This window comes from Phasianus colchicus, chromosome 6, assembly GCF_987193195.1.
Source record: "Phasianus colchicus chromosome 6, bPhaCol1.hap1.1, whole genome shotgun sequence".
Taxonomy (NCBI): domain Eukaryota; kingdom Metazoa; phylum Chordata; class Aves; order Galliformes; family Phasianidae; genus Phasianus; species Phasianus colchicus.
Window position 1 is genome coordinate 2042200 of NC_143441.1, and position 19415 is coordinate 2061614.

The 19415-nt window shown below is 41.6% G+C and overlaps 1 protein-coding gene across 2 annotated transcripts in view; it reads left to right on the forward strand.

The window, feature by feature from the left end:
- The first annotated feature begins 315 nt into the window (after nucleotides 1-315).
- EGFR (epidermal growth factor receptor) overlaps nucleotides 316-19415 on the forward strand; it is a 150253-nt gene continuing 131153 nt past the window's right edge. For both annotated transcript variants that reach the window (XM_031599373.2, XM_031599374.2), the window contains exon 1: nucleotides 316-773. In XM_031599373.2, the coding sequence (XP_031455233.2) occupies nucleotides 656-773 (118 nt within the window). In that variant the 5' untranslated portion in view covers nucleotides 316-655. The remainder of the gene's footprint in view (nucleotides 774-19415) is intronic.

The window sequence follows — 19415 nt, forward strand, 5'->3', positions numbered from 1 at the left end:
TGAGCTGCTGCCTGGCATCCCACGGGAGGGACATGGAGGGGGAGCTGAAGGCCACGAGGCTTTTTCGCAAGTGGCGACGCAAACGTCTGCTCACGCCTTCGGCGGCTGCCGGGCAAGCAGCCGGGAAGCGGGAAAACGGGATATCCTCAACATTCACATAAACTGAGCGGGGGAATCGGCTGAGCTGCTCCCTTCCCCCACATCCTTCTCCTCCTCTGTCCTGGGGCAGGTAGGGGCCGCTCCATCCCTACCTGGGCGGGGAAGGCGCCGCTCGTTTCTCCTCCCCCCGCTCCTTGCTCCCGCCCCATCCTCCTCTTCGGCGTCCCCAGAGGGAGCCCCTGCGCTCCGCGGCCGGGAGGAGAGCGCAGCTAGGCAGAGTCGTCCCGCGGCCGGCCCCAGCCGCTCCGCAACCCCTGCGACAGAAAGAGCGCAGGGAGGAGGAAAGAGGAGGAGGAGGAAGAAGAAGGCAGCAGTCCGCCTGTAGCTGGGCAGGCACGTGTGCGCGCAACCCTCGACGGCCGCCCTCCAGCATGTTGCGTGGAAGCAGAGCGGCAGCCAGGAGCTGAGCGGGGCGGAGCGGAGCGGAGCGCAGGGCAGAGCAGAGCGAGGAGCGGCTTGTTGGAGCTCCGTGCTCCCGTCACGTCCCACGTACACCATGGGCGTCCGCAGCCCCCTGTCCGCCACCGGGCCCTGCGGAGCCGCTGTCCTGGTGCTGCTGCTGCTGCTGCTGCTGGGGCGCGTCGCGCTCTGTTCCGCCGTGGAGGAGAAGAAAGGTAACGGGCGGTGCGGGTGGCACGGGTCTGCGGCGGCGCTACCGGGTGTGAGCCTTGGTGCTGCGGGGAGTGTCGGAGGGAAAGTCCCGGCTTCGTCCCTTAGGAGAAAGGGGAAAAAAAAAAAAAAAGAAAAAGATGGAAAAACAAACCTACAGCAGCGATCGCGCAGCTCTGACTTCCTGATTCTAAGCTTATTTTCTTTTGTGGGGTGGGGGGGTGGGGGGAATAAACCTTCGCGCGTCTCATCGTTTGTGCTTCTCCTCTCTCGAGGCTTTTTTTTCCTCCTCTCCCCTCCTCTCCGCCCCCGTGCTCTTTCCGCGGTGTCCCGAGCTCCCTCACCGCCCGGCTTCACCCCGTGCTGGCTGCCGGCCCCTTCCTGCTCCCCCGCCGACCCCGGGGAGATGGCACCAAGCACGGCAGGGACACGCCGGGCAGCCTCGGCCGGCCCGCCGCCTCGGGCCGGACACTTCAGCTCATTCCGCTCCAAAAAGATGAATGCATGTATATATGTGTGCACACACCTGGGTAGGGCGTGTAGGGGAAGACGGGAAACTTCACGCGGGTTCTGGTTCTCCGGTTGTCAAAGCAGGGAGCGTTCCGTGCTCTCTCTCTGCCCGGCGCTATGCTGTCACCCTCGCTGAGAGCACCCGGCAGCCGTGCGTGGGAACGGCGCGGGGTGGCCGCGAGGCTGTCTGCTTGGCTTCTGGGGCTTTGTTTTTTTTACGTTTTTGAAAAACTGGTTTAAGAAGTGAGGAAACGTTTGTGTCAGGAGAGTTCCGTCGCTTTTTTTCCATGCGTGGTGATCTTTTCTGTGAATAGGCCCCGAGCGTTGTTCCAGGCAGAGTACAGTTCTCTTTATCTTGGAGATCTGCCAGCAAAGGAAAAAATGCAGATTTGTTGTTGTATTTTCTTTCTACAGAAGAAGAGGGAAAAGAGAATTAGTGGTGTTTAGAAGAGCTGGTGTGTGGCTGAAAACAGCTGAACCCATCTTTTTGTAACTGAGGACAGTAAAACCATCTTGAAAGGGAGCAGCAGCTCCCCATTCTGAGGAACTAGTTGCACAACCTCAAAGCGGTGAAGAGGCTCCCTTGTTCCAGAAATCAAGTTCATACCTGTTGCTGATGTAATGTAGGCAGCTCTTCTTTCCCAGGTTTTGATTTCTTTTTTTTTCTTGTTTCCCCTTTGAAAGTGAGGGAGAGCAGAGCTGGCTCCATCTGCTGCATTTGTGTTAAGTCCTTTGAAATGCAACTCCCAGGTACACGTACCCTGTAGAATCTGTAAAATGTGAGGGTAAATACGTTGTAGCCTTCTTTAAAGTGCTTAATTCTGTGTCTCATAAAATTATGAGGGTGCTGTTTAATTGAGGTTTATTAAGTGATCAACAGTTACGTGATGAATCCAACAGACATTACTGTCAGCATTCTGTTAGTGAGTAACCGTTCCTGTGAGGACAACCAGGGATGGAAAAGGGAAAGGCAGAATAACTTCTTCAAGAAGCATGAATCGATTGTTAGGGCTTTATTTGTTTTCCTCCGCATTTGAGGATGAATGAGAAAATAAGGTGGGTACAGAATAAAGCAGCATTTGGGAATCACGAGATGCTGATTTAGGCAAAAGACCATCACCTTGGGACCCCATGACACTGAATTTATAACAGTTCTGAAAGCAAATGTGCTGCCATAAACACTGCAACACTCATGTTCTGTGATAAAATTCTGTTGCTTCTAGAAGTTCAAATGGCATATGCATTTATACTTCTTATATTTCAATCCAGTTAGTACTATCTCCCAAAAGTACCTAGGCAAATCTTTTTGTTACAAGAAGGTCAGAATCAACCTATAATGGGCAATGTCATGGTTTAATGGAAATTAAAATACAATTGTATATTTTACCAGAAGTTTAGAAAGATCTTTTCAAATTTGGATGAGACAAAACTTTTTTGTTTGAATGACTGTAGTCATGAAAATGAAAAACAAACTAAAACAAACCCGATAGTTATGCATAATCCAACACCAGAAGCATTGTTGGATATTGAAGAACACTCACAAGGATCAATACCTCCCTGTCTCTCAACCCACCTTCTCTAATGTTGACCCAGATTAAAACAGAGGAAGTTATCTAGATTTACATTGATAGTTGCTGGATGGCCTGTTAGGTGGTACCTGGTACAAATTCCTTTGACAGCAGGCATGCCACTTCCTGCAGCATTCATTTGACCAATGTCTATTTTGTGTCTCAGTGCTTAGTGACACTGTGTTTAGGCAAACCACTTTTTGTTGCTTTATTGGCTCTATATAGCTAGTTTTGATCTGTACGTGCAGCCTCTGTGGGATGGGAACAAGGACTGTGCACTTTAATCCACTGGGCAGTGTACTGGCTGCAAAAGGTCTCTGCAGTGCCCTCTCATGTGCCTTATGTTTCATATCACTTTCTGTGAAACAGGGGAATTAGGCTCCTTTAGGATGCTGTAGTTGTTTTTCTGTTGTTTTTTTTCTTTTTGTTGTTTTGTTTTTCGTTTTTCTTCTTTTTTTGCCTTTGGAAACTATAACAAATTTGTGAAACCCTGGAGATGATTGCAGTTAGAGCTGGAAATTTCAGATATATTTCAATGTGGTGAAATAAAGCAATTAAATAAGTCTTCAGTATAAACCTGTTCTTACTCCTTTGCCTCAATGTGTGAATGATTAAGAAAAAAATCCAAAGTCTATTGTTAAGGCCAATTGGTGATAAGCAAGGAAGGGAAGGCAAAGTGACAGCAGTCATCCTCTTAACTCAGACAACTTGCAAATACAGGGAATGTGCAAAATGCTGTGAAAGAGTTTGGTGTTTCAACAGAGTGCGTACATACGTACCTGGTGAACAAACCGCATGCAGAAGTGATAGTAGTGAATAATGTATTATTACTTGCATTAAGAGTGTATGAAGAAATTTGCAGATAAATGAGAAATAAAGATCGATGCCCTGAAGACTACAGTCAGAGTAGTCCATTATAATTCATTTGTTAATTTATAGAGACTTTCAGGGAGTGTAACACAATGTCATTGTGTTCCTCAGGGCTGACTTTTTCATTTGGGTATCCATATATCACTGAAATCACTAGGATATGCAAGCTTTAGCAGTGAGATAGCTAACTGGCCAAACCAGTTCCTTCTGAAGGCATCCTTATCTTCCTTCAATACAAACTACGTTAAGCTTTAGCAACTGTTCAGAAATAAGCCTACCGAAAGATTTACATCATCTTAGGGAGGATGACTATCTTCCCTGAATGTACTAATATCCATACTTTCAAGGCCAAACCTTGGATCAGTCCAAGTTTCAGTAACGTGTGCATCAGAGGGTACAGTCAAACTGTGGTTCTAAGTGTTGCATGCAATAAAAAACTAACATACATTAAAAACCTAGCAGTCAGTATGTCATGTTCTACTTGTTGTGTCAAATCCTGTGTTACGCTCCAGTCTGTATTGCCAAAGTGCTTGTGCAATGTGTGTGTGGTTGTGGTGTTAAGAAGTGCTTTGCATTGTAGGGCATTGCTCTGGGAAAACAGGGCTGGCCGTACTCACAAAATCATCCTCTGACTGGTCTGCACGAGAGGAAAACTTGTTGGGGTGACCCAGCTGACAAATGAGCTGGAAAGGCCTTTTTTTCAAAAAGTGACCTGCTAGCAAGAGCAATTGTCATTTTGGAAGTGTGTTAGTTGTGCTGTCTCTTACCGTTCTTCAAATACTACCCTGCTGTGCTGCTTTCCTTGAGCATCTACCAGGGGAAATGTGATCGCGTTGGCTCGGGCTCAGCTAGCACAGAATTGCACTCAATCTAGTTAGGACTTTGCTAGTTTTAACAGAAGCAGGAAGTAATTGGAAAGGGAGCAGGGCTTTCATTTGCTGTTCATCAGAGGTACATTTTGACTTTTCCTTTCTTGGATTTCCCATGCAGAAACTGTGGAAGGTGTGCAGCCTCTGATGCATTCTGAAGCAGTAATTACTGCTGTGCTAAGGATCATCACCTGTCTTGCTCTCACCCCAAGGTCAGCTTCAGCAATGTGCCTTGCTGTAAGCACGTGTTGAGAAGTGAGTGCACAATTTGCCTCTCTGAGTCCTACAAAGTGCTTCACCCAGCACTTGGGTTGCAGTGGTGGCTGAGTGGGACCAATGCTTTGACAGGGCTATGTGATACCTGGGGGAAGGCATGATGGGATCAAGCAAAGCAGCCCTTGCCTTGGGGATACACCCTCCCTGTTAGACTGATGCATGCTGGCACACCGGCCCTGGGTGAGAGGGGAAGGGTGACAGCCATGTCTCGTGACTCATCAGAGGTCCTTCTGCCCCTGCTGACTGCTTGTACTTGCCAGGTAGCCAGTGTCACAGATTTAGCAGCTTTAGCAGGGGTAGAAAGCGCTTAGGTTCAGAGGAGACCACAAGGATGATCTGAGAGCTGGAGCACCTTTCTTGTTGAGACAGGCTCAGGGAGCTGGGCTTGTTCAGTCTGGAGAAGAAAAGGCTCTGGGGGAGACCTTATAGTAGACTTCCAGTATCTAACAGGGCCTACGGGACAGCTGGGGAAGGACTCTTCGTCAGGGAGTGTAGTGACAGGACAAGGGGTTATAGTTTTAACTAAAAGGGGGAAGATTTAGCTTAGGTATGTGAAAGAAATTCTTCTCTATGAGGATAGTGTGGCACTGGAACAGGTTGCCCAGAGAAGCTGTGGATACCTTATCCATGAAGGTGTTCAGGGCCAGGTTGGATGGTTTCCTAAGCAGCCTAATGTAGTGGGAGGGATTCCTGTCCATAGCAGAGGGAATGGAAATAGATAATTGTTTGAAACCAAGTCATTCTATAGTATGTTATGGTTCTAGGGTAGTTTTGCTCTGCTAGCAGTTAATGGTGCTTGGGATGTGAACCCACCACTTGATGTTTCCTGTGGACTTGGACAGTTGTTGTTCAGCTTAATACAGTGCATGCTACCCCTTTTTCTGTGTGAAAGAATTTGACTTCCTTCTATGTATCCAGGAACACTATGTTAGTCAGCAGAGGATGAGATCTTGTGCTGTTCCTGCCCATTTTGGTTCTCACTGTGTTACTCCTGGCTTCCCATGGCATCAAACTGGACTGTAACACTCCTTTATTTAGGGCTGAATTCTGCTGACCTAATTGTATTGAGTAATAATGTACTTTTTTTCCCAGAAATAACAGTTACTGAGGATTTGGCATGAAAATGGGCAGCAGAAGTCATTTGTAAAAGAAATGTAGAAAGATTTTTTTTTTTTGCTGTTCTGAAAGGTTGTACAAAACGAATGTCTATTCCTGCTGAAGCATGATTGTTGTTTATTAAGAAAGCTGTGACATACCTTAGTAGTTTGGCCTGTATGGAGAATATTTATATGTAGGTGTGGGTCTTGTGCTCTCTGTGCTTAATTAATAATGTTATTAAGGGTTGTTCACAAGGAAAAAGCATGAGAAATTCTTTTCCTGTTCAAACAAACTTTGTGATGACCAAACTTTGTGAAATATGCTTGCTGCCTCATCTTGAAGTTTTAATGCAAAGTGTGTTTTGCCTGCTGACAAATCAGTGCAAGGCAGATGCGAGTTTCCTCTGCCTTCCAGTGTGCTTTCTCCAACCCACACATCTGTGTACGTGAAAGTAAACATCTACATGTTCACATGCATGTCTCGCTGTTGGAGTGCATTAAACCATGGGTGGATTCTGTTTGTTTCAGTGGTTGAAGGAGAAAAACAAGCAAACAAACAGAAAGAATGACTTCCAGTTCAAAGTGAAACATATATGAGGGTGGTTCTAGTGAAGTGGAGAAAAAAGGAAAACAAAAGAAAAAAAAAAAGGAAATAAAAACAGAGCACCAGCTATCTAAAAAAAAGGCAGATCTAGGCTAATTTGGAAGATTTGTTCGACCTGAAACCATTTATTTTCTTTTAAGTTGGGTAAAAAGGAAAATTAAATGCTATTTGAAATGAAAAGCTGCAGGTTTATTCTGAAAATAGCAGAGCGTTGCTTAATTTTCTTAAATCTCTCCCACTCAGTTTCTGGGCCAAGGCATGTTTGCTGCATTTGGCTCAAGTTAATGAGCTAACTTCAGTTCTGTTCTTTGCTTGAGAAAAACTAAGATGGGATAAATTGCTATTTGTGTAAAGATGAGAAGCCCTGCTCCAGTCTATCTGAAGGTAAAATAGAGAAATGTTTGTCATGGCTTTTCCATTTTCACTGAAGATAATAAGTATGATAAGAATAATAATAATGAAGATCTCAGTTTCCATCACCTGTGCTGGGTACGCATGGTGCATACATTGAGCCATGCTGTCCTTTGGCCAGGGCTGATACACTTCACACACCAGTGTGGATTGGGGCTTTGGGTAGCAGGGCAAAGGCTGCCAAGCAGTGGCTGTACCCCAAGAGCTAGTGGTGCTGCCATGCTGGTTAAAGGGTCATTGCTGCATGCACTTGCTTCTGTGGGGTTCCAACGTTCAGCTAAGGCGCTGTGCTCCTCGCCACCCAGCCATGCCCTCTGGCACCTGTGGAAACTGCAGCTCTGCCGGCCCACTCCATCCCAAGCCCTGCACAATAAAAATAACACAGTACATACAAGGACAGTTTTGCCAGAATATCTCTTTCCAGGCTGCTGGGGTCCAGAGCAGGGTGACGCTGGGTGAGGTGTTTTCCAGGGGAATTTGGAAGGAAGGAAGGAGTGGATATAAAACAGACGCTTCAATGACAGGATGGTAGCGCTTTAGCTCTGGCTTGTACAGTAAGAAAGTTATCATTTGTGGGAACTGTTTTTTTTTTTTGTTTGTTTTTTCTTTTTTTTTTTTTTTTGCATTCTGTAATCCAAACAGTGGCATAATCCCTGATTTCTCATCACCAAACTCAGCTATACATATGAAGATAACCAGGGGAGCCCTAGAAATTGGCTCTTCTTGGCACTGGCACACAGTGAATTTGCGCTTCTCCTGGTAGGAAAAATATTGTATTTACTGGGAGGCATGGGACCAGGGCCATGGGGACTTTGGCTGCCTGAGGTAACACAGCTGGCCACTGGCAAAGTTGCTTGTTGGGACCTTGGCCTCTCCTCTTATGTGCTAGCCAATGGCAGTCATAGCCTGTAGTTTGAGGCAGCTTCCTATTTGAGGGCTGATTTGTGAGCTTGGAAATGATGTCTAGCAAAGGGCACTGTTTCCTCCCATTCCTGAAGGTCATTCTGTGCGCCCACCCTGGCAGCTCTATGTCCATGTGGGATGCTGGCCATAGTGTATCTGGTGGTTCACTTGGAACATGGTGACTTTAATGGTATGTATCAGGCCTCTTGTTCCACTATGCTGGGGAAGCTGCAGCAGCTGCTGAAGTAACAGCTGTGTGAGGCGGTGGCTGCAAATCAAGGTGGGCTGCAAGTGGGTATTGCTTTGTGAGATCTGAACTGCTTCTGAAATCACTTCTACCTAGCTGCAGAACAGTATTAACGGGCAGTTTCGTATTCCCAATGCCTATCTGAAGAAAAAAAACAACAAAGAACTACAGCTACTTCTGACTGGGGATTTGTATTCAAACTCGTCTCCACCTGTTAAGATCAGATAAACTTATGTCTGCTTCTGAAAGATGAATCTGATTTGAATCTAAGGTGTAAACAGTTCATTTTCAGAACTGTGTACTTACATTCTGCAAACGATTGTTATGGCTACATGTCGTTGTTCCGTATTACTAAGAAATTCCCTGATCTTGGAAATACCAATTCATGTAACTAATTATTTGTTTTCTTATTGAAATTCTTAGGTTCAAAATGCATTTGTAGAACAACCATGCTTTCTGAAGTTCACTTGGGAGGCAAGGCTTAGAAGGGAGGCATAGTTCAAGGAGGAAGCCCATTCTAGCTGTTGGGTCAGTTATTTCAACAGTGCTTTTAGCAAAGAAGCAAGAGGCTGTTTCATAAATCAGTAACTGGTTCCCATGATTCAGATTAAATCACATTGTTCAGGTCATTTGAATAAATAAATAACTTCTAGTAAATGAAACAACTTCTGCAATTAGGATGGCATGCTACATACTTCATGTTGTTTGTTGTGTGGCTTTCAGTAGCTACAATTAAGTTGGGTTATACTTGGAATGGTAGGTGGCATTTCATCACAAGCCACTTAACCAAAGCTTACATTAAAATGAGATATAGATTTGTTTTGTACAGGTGGCATTGTGTTGCATCTTCAATGCTTATGTTTTCTACTAGCAGATATTTAAAGTGGAATTGATTTCTCTTGCCAAGTGCACCTTAGTTTTTAAGTTGCACCAGAGCATTCTCAAGCAGGCAGTTCACAGTCATTTGCAATTTACTGCACTCTTCACTTTCCTTTGTATGTTCCTGGGCCATAAACTCCAATGGATGAGGCATAATCAGAAATGTGGAAAACAGCTTTTTTCAGGTGTGCATGTAGATTGTATGCAATCCCTCATTTTTCTGAGGTGATGTGCTTTCTGGGTCATCCCAAACATTTGCTATTGGGTTTGGGTTTGTGGTGAGAGCATTGTTAATTTGTTGCAGAGAACAGGGATGAAAAGCTTTTTTTTTTTTGCTTTTGTTTCCTAATTATGCTGTTTTGTAGTTTGTATAATTTTAAGTAGATGTACAATGCTATTGAAAAATCCCAGGTGAACTTAGTGTTATGAAAGTAATATTTAAAAAATATATTTTCACCTAGTTACTCTTTTATAAGTGGTTATGCCATGCACAAAGTAATGCTGATAAGCTGAAGAAAATTTACCATGTGCTATCCGTGGCAATAGGCAGCTTTGGCTGATGGTGCTCTTTGGAGTTACAGTGGATAGGTAAGATTTGAGGACTTCCTGACAAAATCACCATCTGCTGGTTCTCCTGCCTGAGGGCCTTAACACTGAACTTTGCACAAACTATGACTTTGGAAGCTGGAAAAAAAAATCCTCCATTTCCTTTAATCATTATGAAGAAAAGGCTGTAGTAGTAACAGACATGACAAGCTTGCTTCTAATGCATTAAATCCAGACGTACAGAAATCGTCTATCCTCATATCTGGGGATATGAGGACGGGAATCTCTTCCTTCCTTCCACAGATAAAGAAGGTAAGGAAGATGTCCTCGAGTCCTGGTTGAAACTACCTTTTCAGGAATTATTTGTCCTTCCCGCTGGAATTTTTTTCATCAGTGCGGTGTTGGTTGTTTTTTTTCCCCTTCCATTTTTATTGTAACTTATTTCTCAATATTCACAGTTGTTTAAAAAGGATTCAATTTGTTTTGCTGCTCTTCAGACTAGTTTTGTTCAGAGCCCTGCCTTTTGCTTTTTCCTGTTTAAAAACAAGCAGAAAACCCCAAGTGGAAAAAAAAAAAAAAAAAAAAAAAAAGAAACCGAGCAAGGCAAACCAAATTATTATTTTTTTTATACAGGAATTTTAATCAGCATAATCCTGACTATGATCAGAGCTGGACCATAATTTAGACTTCTGTGTCTGCAGATGAACGTGGGTTTTGCAGCAAGGAGTGGTGTATATGTTATGAGGTATTTGTTGAAAGTGAGAAGTGGCAGAAGTGGGACTTTGTTCTCAGTCACCCTAAGGCAGAAAAATCGCTGCACTAGAAACAAGCTGTCACACAATCTAGGAACAGTCCCATCTCCCCTCCATCGTGTGCCATGCCAGGTCTTTCCCCATGGGCACACGTAGTAGGCTTAGATCCAGAAAGGATGTATTTCCTTCTTCAGGTTCAGTTTTTGAATCCTGACTGGTATCTGGTTGCTCCCAGTGAGGCCATTCCTACTGAGGCGTGATAGCTGACAGTACATTGATCAACATTACAAGTAGAAGAGCTAGTGTTTGTCTTTCTAATGAAAATGTCTCTTACTAGTCATTATTTACTTGTGCTTACTGAGGACAGAACATGGGCTGTTGTTTGAAGTTTCACTTGCAGAGCTGTGGAAAGCAAACATTAGTATTGAGCCAGTGTCTTTGTGCAACAGGCTGTGGGAGGTGCAAGGCTGAATCAGCTTGGTGCTTGCCATGGCTGCATTGTCCAGGCAGATGTTGGTCCCATTATCTCTTCCCCAGGGTTAAGTGCAGGAGTTCAGTCCTCTAGAGCGGAAGCAGCAGCAAGTCCTTTTCCACAGATGTAGAAAGAACAACTTGTTGTTCGGCTTATGCCAAGTGCTTGGCTTCTGGTCTACTCAGAACAAGGGATAAACAAGTTACAGTAGTTATAGTCTGACAAAGCAGATCCCTTTGGTGATTCCTAATTTGATAACTTGGAATGAGGATACCTGCAGTAGGAGATTGAAGTCAAAACTTTAGCATCGTCAGTGATCCTGGTAAGACCTCATCATTTCATAGAACATCCATGTTGAGATATGAGTCTAATTACTATACTAGTTTGATATTTTTCCTTTGACTTGGGTTTGGAAGGGGTTTTCATTTATATGCTTTCTCATTTCCATTTGATCTTCAATAAGTAGTTGTGTTGAACAAAGATACTGGCAGTCTGTTTCCTCCTATTAAGCTCAGCAAGGTGCTCATGCTGATGATTTCTTTTAATTGTTATTATTTCAGGGCTTCTCTTATTCTTTTTTTCTCTCCTTAATGAGGTAGATGCCATTGGAAGCATCATTTTATCATTGTTGTCTATTGTAGATTAACTAAACCAGCAGCTTCTTTTCTGAAATTTTTGTTTGTCGGTGTGTACAGTGCTCCCATCAGTATGTGCTTCCTGACATTTATAAGATTTCTCAAGCAGAAAAAAAAATAGCATAGTTTTTTTTCCAAATGAAGGTCTTTTTGACTTGAACAGCAGCAGTCTGTCTTGCATCAATGAGCACATGGTTTTCAGTGAATTAAGACTAAAAATAGCTAATTAACAATTTCTCTGTTTCTTTTGAGTCTGCTCATTAGTTACTGTGGATCACACTAACTCATAATAGTATAATAGCATCAAAGATGCTAATGCAAGAGGAGAATTCTTCAGGGTTCTGCAGAGAAATACTCTATTACTTATTTCCCAGATATACCTCCTTATATCATGAGTATGTGTGTTTGTATGCTCAGCTCATGTCGGTATTTTTTACTCACTGTTTATCCGATGAAGGGGAAAATCTGAATTAGTCACATTAGACACTTGAAAAGGGACTTGGGCTGTTTCCTCCTTTAATATACCAACTGGATCCTGACTGTAAAGGTAAACGCAAATGCTGTTTCAAAGACAAGGATCATTTCAAAAACAGCAAACATAACACTTTTGAGTAAACAGACTAGGCAAGACTAGAAAATGGATTGTTCCATGACCAGTGCTGTAATATTAAGAGTGATGATATCTTAGTGGTAATCTCACTGTTGGACTTAATGGCCCGTAAACATTGATAAAAGCTTTTGTAAAATTGTCAGCAATAATTCCATCCATTGTTAGATTGCCAGTGAACTTCCTCAGATGCTGAATAAATTGCTACTATCAATTATGTTTTTGTAATTATAAAATAAGTCTTTTGTTTTGAAAGTATAACTTGCATAAGAAAAAAATGAATTATCTCAGCCTAAAATTAATTGATCATATCCATAGTTGCTGTAAATGCCCAAAGCTCTTTCAACTGGATAGGGCTGGTGTAGCTTTTCGTCTGAAGCTGTAGACCCTTGAATTTTCTCTGCCAAGTATTCTGTGTCAGCAGAAATGAGAAATGTCATTGCCTATTTTGTCTAAAATAGAAAAAAGAATTTTGAATTTTATAATAACTCTATTCTGTTGTTTCTGTGTAATTTTAGCATGAACCTAGAATGTGAACACTGAAAAGGCGAGATTGGTTTCCCAGCCTTTAATGTGCCATTCTAAAAAATAAAAATAAAAAAATCAGAAGCGCTTAGATTTTATCTACAATTACATGCTGTGTCAACAGACGGTCCTTTTGATTTATTTATTTTTTTTTCACACAGCTACTAAATTCTTCAGCTCCTTTTTTTCCTCCCTTAATCCCTTCCATGTGATTAGTGAAATGACTTGTTATCAGCCACAGCCTGATACAAAACGGACTGTAATCTGGAGCAGGAAGAGAAGGAAGTTCTCTTGCAAGAAAGTAAATAGCACAGGGTATTTAACAGTGCGTTAAGCAATGTAGCAGTTAGACTATCCTCATGATATAGAGATGAGAGGAGGAAAATGCTCTGTATGTTATTAGGTTAGCCAAGCAGTGAAATGTCCTGGCATTGATGATGTTCAGCGTATCTAATGCAGTGGCATTGATAATGCAAAATGGAGTAATGCAAAATGGAGTAATGCAAAATTGGTAATGCAAAACACGTGGAGGAGCTGCCTGGGAGCTTTCCAGTTGCAGCATGGAATGAAAAGGAGCAGCTGCATTACCTGATATTTCTTTTTTTAGTTCAATTTTTATATTCTAGGGAAGAGAGGAAAAGTAATGTGCCTACTGCTGAATAGACCCACAGTCTGTTCTTAGTGCTGTTGCTTGTCCATTTGCTTGATTTTTTTTTTAGGGGATGGCAGTCGGCCATGTGTCCCAAGGGAATGTGTTATCCAGCCCAACTCATGCAGTTTTGTGCATCTAATAATGGCATTGACTGGCACATCAGCTGTGATGAAGCCGCTTTCTCCATCTCCGCCTTCCTCATGTGTTTGGAAGAGGGTGGTACGGTGGAGTTCAAGGATGGCCTTGAGGATTTTGGTTTTCTTACTCAAGAATGTGCAAGTTTGAAGAAAAGCACTGCAGCTATATGCAGGGGGGGTGGATTGCAAGAGGTAGAATTATGGAGGAAAAAGAAAATCTGAAACTCTTGCTTCTGTTACAGTAACACTGTAGCAGGGGCATGCCTTTTCAACTGGTACTTAATCTGGAAAACCTTAGGTATAATATTCCTTTGAAGTCTATGGATATTTTGCCTGCCAGGACTGCAGGATTTTTTTCTTACTTTATTTGTTTAAGAAAACTCTTTTCATCTACTTAAAAGGGAAAGCTGATATAGAATACCAGACTATATATTATGGAAGCTATGCCAAAAAAGTAATTCTTCTGAAACAGAAGGTGAGGTTATAAATTATAATCACATCACAAGGTATTGTGGTGTCAGAATTAAAACTTTAAATGTGTCTTTTGATTGGCTGTGCTTAAAAGTAAGTCTAGTAATCTGGTAATTGTCATTCCACTTTCTTTTCCTAAAAAATTATTCCTAGACATTCTGTTGGATGGAATTGAAATAGATGAATTCCTTAGGTTGTGTACAGTGAAGTGTCTTCAGCATGGATTTCTGCCAGCTGACATGGTGGTTCTGCTACTGCAGAAAAAAAGGAGGTATCTCAAAACTTGTTGGAGTTAACTTGATTGAGTCGAACGGCATTTCGCTCACATAGATGTGCCGGACTCAAAGCTTCTAAATGGGAGCTCTTGCAACTAATTATATGTGTATACATGCATTACACATGTATGTCTGTATATAAAAGAAAAGGAATTATTTACTGTAGACGTGAGACAATATGTTAATATGGCATTATTAATTTATACAGGCCTCTGGCACTCATACTTCATAGTTAGGAACAAATGGTGTTACTGCAACAACTGTTATGCCACACAGTACCTAAGCAGCTCCTGTCTGTATTGTGTACTTTAGACAGACTTTTAAACTGCACAAAACAGTTGTTAAGTTGTAGTTAAACAACTAAAGCAAAAGTAAGCGCTTAACACTCACTGAATGCTGCAGCCATAGGGGAGCATGAGTTGGTTCTGAAGCTGAAAAAAGGTCTTCATGGAAGTAATTAGCAATAGCTGTGATTTAGCAAGCTACTTTGGCAAATGCGTCATTTCATGTGTATGCACAATCCATTTGAAATCAGTGCAGTTGTACATAGTCATTGAGCCTGTATGGGATTAGGAGCCTCGTTTTTACAGGGGGCTAAAAGTAGGTTGTTTAAGGGAGCAATAATTTTTAGAAGCTGAGGGAGGGATGCTTTAAATCATGACTGATGAGGGCAGCTACCTGTCATTTCTTGAAAATGAGCCTCAGAGGATTGTTTGTAGCTTTAATTTCAATAAGTGGAAGTATCAGAAGCTGCTGGAAATTTTGATTTATGGATGTGAATTTTGGGCAAGATTTCACATTACGTGTGTACACTGCCTGTGTCTGAAAGCAAGAAAACATTGTCAAGGTGTATAACGAAGTTTTGCTGTCTATTAAAACTTAAAGATTTGAAGTGACACATTCTAAATGTTTCTGTACAGTGCAGTGCAAGTAGGAGAAACAAAATACCTAGAAAAGACTGAACTAGTCTGGACTCAGTGATTCTCTACCTTATCACTGATATCTTAGCATCAGATCAGCATCCTGCTACTCAGCTACGGTACAGGAAGACTTTCTGTGCAACAAATTTACTATATTTCATTGTATTCTTAAACCTTATTCTTATCTCTTAGAGCTGAGTGTGTGCATTAATAGATTTATGCATTTAGAAAAAGCATATTGGGATTATGAAGAATTTATTATGCTCAGTAGCACTATGTTTTCAAGAAGATTGATTGGTGTTCTCTTGTTGATTTTTTTTCTCTCAAAGCTATGCTTTTATCAGATTGTATAAAACAAGCATATATGCAGTTTTGTGATTTTTGAAATAGAAAAATGCTACTTATATATGCTTCATAATTGGTGCCTTTCCCTGTTCTTTTTGAGTAATTGGTGATCTGCATCTTTATTCTTTGAAAGTGCTTTGAAATAAACATACACTGAAAGAAATTATGCATACGTGCTAATTCATATATTTGTAAATATGAATTCTGTTTGTCACAGCCTGAATTTCAGTCTCCTCCATTAATGGTAACCTGTGTGCTGTTGGTAGCTGTGAGATAAATGATGCAGGAGGCTAAAGGGAGCAGCTTCCCTACTGGTGTCTCTCCTGTGTGATTGCTCTTGTCTGGTCTGCTCCTGATGGTTCATTTAAGACCATGCATTAGGATGGTGCCAATGGGGCTTACCTCCTTTGTCTCCCATGAAAGCCATTAGTTTAAATAACTTGGGAGAGAGCATTGCAGAAGTCTGCCTCTGCTGCAGCTGGATGTTCAGAGCTGAGACCAAATCCTGATGTAGTCAGGATATGGTTAAAATACCTGTGATATATTGATGAGAAGCAGCAAGTTTTGTGTGAACTGTGTTGGTCGGGGAGGCAGCCATCCTAGACTGAACCACATAGCTGTGAACACTGAAAGATCACTTTTGGATGCTTTCTGTAGCTCTGCTTTTCACATCTTCACTGTGATATAACCTCTAGTTCCTGTGTTGATACTCCTAGTTTGCATTTTGATCTTCACAGATACTCTCCCTTGACAAGCATCTATTATTGCCACGTGTACGTTAGGGCAGTAGAGCACATTTACACTTGATAACAATCCTACAGCCTCATTATTTTTGAGCAAATGCCAAAAGCACTTTAGAGTTCACTAAGTTAAAGGCAGTGACAGTGGCTGTATTCTGGGATTGGAACTTTGCACAGGGTGCGTTTGTGGTGCTACCCAGAGGATAAGGACAGGTGAGCAAGGTAGAGCAAAGGTACCCCCAGAAGTACTTTTGGTAACGTTATTTAGGCCTCATACTAATACACCAGAGAGCTGCTGCACATGCAAGATTTTCCATGTATTTTCCAGAACTATATTAGGTGGACAGATTTTTGTGAAGGTGTTCAGATACTTAATATATATCATCATTAGCCTGAATCATGACAAAAATAGAAGTACTTTTGTAGGCAAAAGTAGAACGTTTAAAAGACGTTTTCTTGTTAGTGCTTTGAATGCACTACAACAATACTTAGGCAAGCAGTAAATTATCTCAAAAATGTACGTGCACCTACTAAAAAATGCAGCCTGTGCCTGATTTCTAATTAATCACTCAATGTTATGCAAGGAATGCTTTCCAGCAATAGCAGGATTTTAAAAGTTGTTTTATATGTATATTAAGGATGCTTTTGGAGGCCAAGAGACAGAAGAGCTTAGAAGCCTGATGATTATTTATCTGGAAGGAGTTCCTGGTGTCACAGGAACTGAGCCTGTGCTCTGTAGTTGTTTAACCACATGGGGAATGTGTTTGGTAGTCTGCTCACAGAGACACTGAGGGACACTGTGCTTTTATAAGTATCAACATTCTGCTGTTTGTGGGCTTTGGAAGCACAGATGAGTTGTATAATGAAACTTGAATTCCTGGTGAAGGTTTAGAAAGAAAAGAACTGAAATACATCAGGACACCAATAAATTCTCATCTGCATTCATTGCAGTGAAGCCCAGAGAGGCAGTGAACATTAGGTTGATTAATGAAAGCTGGAAAGCTGCACTGGGGGAGAGGAGATATTGGGTGTTGTAGAAAAATAGAGCTTTTGCATTTGGTCCTGACTTTTGAACTCAAAATTAACAAACTTCTGAAATTCAAAATTAAAGGCAGTGAAATTATTCCAGTATGTGAGGTTAAGGGTTTTGCAAAGGGTGATAGCTAGGGTTTATATCTGGACCCCATGTTTTCTCTGAAGCTTGCAGCATTTGCGCAAACTGAAAGTGAATGAAGAAGCTTCCCAAGGCTTAGAAGGTTTTATTTATAATGTTTGTTGCTCCTTGTTTAAAAGGCATATCTGTACTTGTTTCCTGATCTTATGTGATGTGGTATGCTAAAATGCAAAACTTGCTTTAGCTGTAGGGGGAGATGAACACCAAAGGCTTCTGAAAGTGGTCTGGGCAAGGAAGACTTCAGTTTGATTGGGGGGAAGTAGTTTCTTTCAGATGGAGGAATAGCAAACATTCACCTGTGCAGCCAGCAGTTGCATGGGCAACTGTTATCTAAGGCTAACAGCACCTTTACGTGCATGGGCACGAGCTGGGAGAGTGAAGGTATCCGCAACACTGTGTTATGAAAACATGAGGTCACATTCTGCCCTCAGGTAAACCTTCATTGCTCATGAGGCAATGAGCTAGCACACCTTTAGCTAAAAGTAGACCTGAATCCTGAACAGCCAGGGGAAATACTGTGCCAAGCAGGATTTTAGTCTTTCAGGTTTGCTCTCCATCTGTGCTGCCCAGCATAAGGCTTCTGGCAAGAGAAATGTTGCTTGTCCTTGAGGAATCATATGGAGAAGTTCTATGCAGTACTCTTTACATTATTTTTCTGTGTTTTGAGTATTTATTTCAGGTCACAGTAAAACTGCAGTAACAAAATTTGCAGAGAAATTATAATTGATCAGTTAAAATGGGATTTTAGTTTAGAGTTTAGTAATGTTTATGTGGTAGAAGTACCGCCAGGAAAAAATACAGCAAGTTAAAAGGTGACCTGAATTCAGGTATCAAATCTTCAAGACTCTTCATATTTTATGGAGGGAGAAGTTTTTTTTTGTTTGTTTGTTTTTTTTAAGCCTTATGTTTGGGAGTGGGGTTGAATATATAGGGATCAGAATAATGCATTTCCCATGAGACAGTCAAAAGAGGATTATAAAAATTTTATAATATATTATATTATAATATAATATATTATAATAATATAATATAATTATATTATAAAGTATATAATATATTATATAATATTATAACTGTACTGTCATATAGATTTAATGCAGCTTAAACCTCTACCCAAGAAGTTGTACATAAAAAAGAAATTACATGCTGCAGTTTTTCCTCCTGGCATTTGCTTGTTCCTGGGAGCATGCTCGTTGTTCTCAGCTTGTTGCTGGATGGGTTGAGCCTCCATGGTAGGCTGGGAGTTCATGTTTTAGTTTGGTGGAATTCTCTGCACCAAGAATGGCTTTGGCCAGGGCTTTGGCAGCAGTTCCATTCGATAAGATCTTTTTAATTTGTCCATCATAGCATGTTTTGCTAAAGTTTGTCAAGGTTTGAGAGTTGTGGATCAATACCCCAAAGGGGGTAAAGAAAAAGAAGAAAATCAATTAAGCTTTGAACTGTATGCTGCCTAAAACCTGCCATTAGTAATGACTGCATGTAAGAAACTATTTTATTAGCTCACGGCTTTGAGATATTTTGCTCTAATTAATGCTGAGAATTAATCTGCACTGTTTTCTGCAGCATTAACAATCCTTCTGTTGAATATAAATAAGATTTTTTGCTGCAGCCCAAAATCAAGTGTAATATTGGTTTATGTATGGAGTATTTATGATGCACCTGCATGGACTAGTGGATTCTGTTTTGGAAGGTTTGGGGGAGCTATACTTGTATTTTTTTTTAAATTTTATTTTAATAGATGCAACTTTCTGTGGCATGCCAGGATATCTGGTGGGACACTGCATCTTCTTTCCTACTTTTTTTAAGGCAGCTCATGCTGTAGAGGCTTAGTGCTTCATAGCTTATTTCCATGAAGAGAGAATTAGGTCCTTTTTTATGTTTGCAAAAATTTCTGAACAATAGTTTGCTTGCAGGTCATACCTAATTTATGAAGACAAAAGTGCCTTGTTAGGAGAACCCAGACCTACAATGTCTGGAGAGCCTGTAAAAGGTGATAAACTGCTTTTGCAGCCACTTAATGTGCTACCTGGGTATTTGCAGAAAGGCAAGATTGAGCCCTGAAGGAGGTGGAGACTTCTTGGTGGCAATGAAAAGCATAACCAGTCTTAGGTGTGTTGTTTGTTTTCTTTTCCAAGCTGAGATAGGCTTATTCCTTTGTACAA